The 1,682-nt window shown below is 37.6% G+C and overlaps 1 protein-coding gene across 1 annotated transcript; it reads right to left on the bottom strand.

The window, feature by feature from the left end:
* Positions 1-622: 622 nt before the first annotated feature.
* Positions 623-1,407, bottom strand: LOC143722230 (hemoglobin subunit alpha-1-like). Its single transcript, XM_077213520.1, has 3 exons — positions 1,184-1,407; positions 877-1,084; positions 623-799 (listed from the first exon to the last, which is right to left on the bottom strand). Exons 1-3 carry the CDS (start codon positions 1,276-1,278, stop codon positions 671-673), a joined length of 432 nt encoding a protein of 143 aa, XP_077069635.1. The 5' UTR covers positions 1,279-1,407; the 3' UTR covers positions 623-670.
* Between the last annotated feature and the right edge of the window lie 275 nt (positions 1,408-1,682).

The raw sequence follows: 1,682 nt of genomic DNA, 5'->3' as shown, positions 1-1,682 counted from the left end.
TTAATAAAAGTTTAACGACAAGAGCTTAGACCTACAGACAATATATATATTTTTTGATGAGAGGATATATTTATGTTGTAATGATAATTTCATAGTTTATTTTTTAATAAAAGTTTAACGACAAGGGCTTAGACCGATAGGCAAAATATTTTATTTTTAATAAGAGGATATATTTATGTTGTAATGATCAATCTTAGGCTATGTTTTACACAAACTATGCTTAAGGCTGATAAATTATGAAGCAATTTCTGGTCTCATGTTAATTAAGGTTTTAAAGTTTTAAGTTGTTTAAATGTAGCCTATTTGCTTATTTATTTTTGTGGTTGGTTGTTTTATTGTATTTTAAATAACAGATTTGTAGCCAAACCTGTTCTGAGTATGCGAGATAAAACAACATCACTTTCCTGTTCATGATGGCAGTCTTATAATCAGTTATAAACAATATTTGTGTTCTGATATTATATTTCGTCTACATTCGCTAATTGTCTTCTCGTTATGACAACAAAGCGATGATTTAAAACATAATTTACTGACCAGCTGATATTGACAGGTTAATGACTTAAAAATATGCAGCAAATACGTTTATTTAAGGTTTTTCATACTTTATTGCATCATAATAAGACAGAATGTTTATACAGGCATCCGTCTGGTCTTGAACAACCACGCGCGCTCATCTGTACTTCTCGGCCAGAGCCAGAGACAAAGCAGAGAGGAACTTGTCCATAGCAACATGGGCCTCGGGAGTGAAATCGGTGGGGAACAGAATGGCCAGAACCACGAGTATGTTGTGGGACAGAATCTATGGGAAAACACAGACAGCGAATTCAGGTTACCGTGACTGCGAGAGTATGACAAAATTAAGACGAACTTTCATACCTTAAAATTTGCGGGATCAACTCGCAGCTGGAAAGCATGAAGCTCGCTGAGGTTCAGAAGTCCAGAAGTAAGATCGTCGATTTTGCTGACAGCCTCGCCAACGCCACCCATCACAGTCTTCCCGTGCTTCTTCACTGGAGCAGAGCCGGGGCTCAGGTCTTTCCAGTGAGAGAAATAGGTTTTGGTCTGTGGGTAGACCGCCAGCATCCTATAAGCAGACACGTTGAATTGAATTCCAGATATACGGCAAGAGAAAACATTAAGCTATGACTATCAGCATATTACAGCACAGCATAATAAACCTTACCTAGAAAGAGCATCATGTCCGATCTCGTCAGCTCTTCCTGAGATCTTGGCCCAAAGGGCTGTGACGGCAGCTTTGTCTTTGGCAGTGAGACTCATCGTGGAAGGATGACTTTAGTTTGCAGAAAACTTCTGTAGACTGCTGGCAAGAGGACTGGCTGTTTTATACTGCCATCAGGAAGAAACACCCAAGATCCTCCTCACACCCCCAAAGATGACTTATCAAGCTTTGGAAAGACTTATCAACTTTTGAATGCCCCACTTTATTTTACAATATACTTTGTAAAGCTGTATTTTTGTATTCACCTTTATAGAACTTCCTAGCTATTAATTGAATTGAAATTAATTTAATAATTTACCATAAATACTTGAAATTAATTACAATATATTACAATATAGCTGCAAGCCGCCATGAGGTGCCCAAGCGGTCACCGGTGGTTCAAGACTTAAAGAGAAAATCAAGACTGTAAAATAGACGCACACTAAAACACACATTCTTATGT

The sequence above is a fragment of the Siphateles boraxobius genome, unplaced genomic scaffold, assembly GCF_051911475.1.
Source record: "Siphateles boraxobius isolate OS27281-9 unplaced genomic scaffold, OSU_SipBor_1 66, whole genome shotgun sequence".
Classification (NCBI taxonomy): Eukaryota; Metazoa; Chordata; class Actinopteri; order Cypriniformes; family Leuciscidae; genus Siphateles; species Siphateles boraxobius.
Note: the sequence above shows the minus strand (reverse complement) of the source record. Positions and strands in the feature narration are given on the sequence as shown.

Coding starts and splice junctions, on each gene's coding strand:
- LOC143722230 (XM_077213520.1), bottom strand. CDS start 1,278: ATGAGTCTCACTGCCAAAGACAAAGCTGCCGTCACAGCCCTTTGGGCC. Junction 1,085..1,183: donor GGACATGATGCTCTTTCTAG/GTAAGGTTTATT, acceptor GTCTGCTTATAG/GATGCTGGCGGTCTACCCAC. Junction 800..876: donor TTGATCCCGCAAATTTTAAG/GTATGAAAGTTC, acceptor GTTTTCCCATAG/ATTCTGTCCCACAACATACT.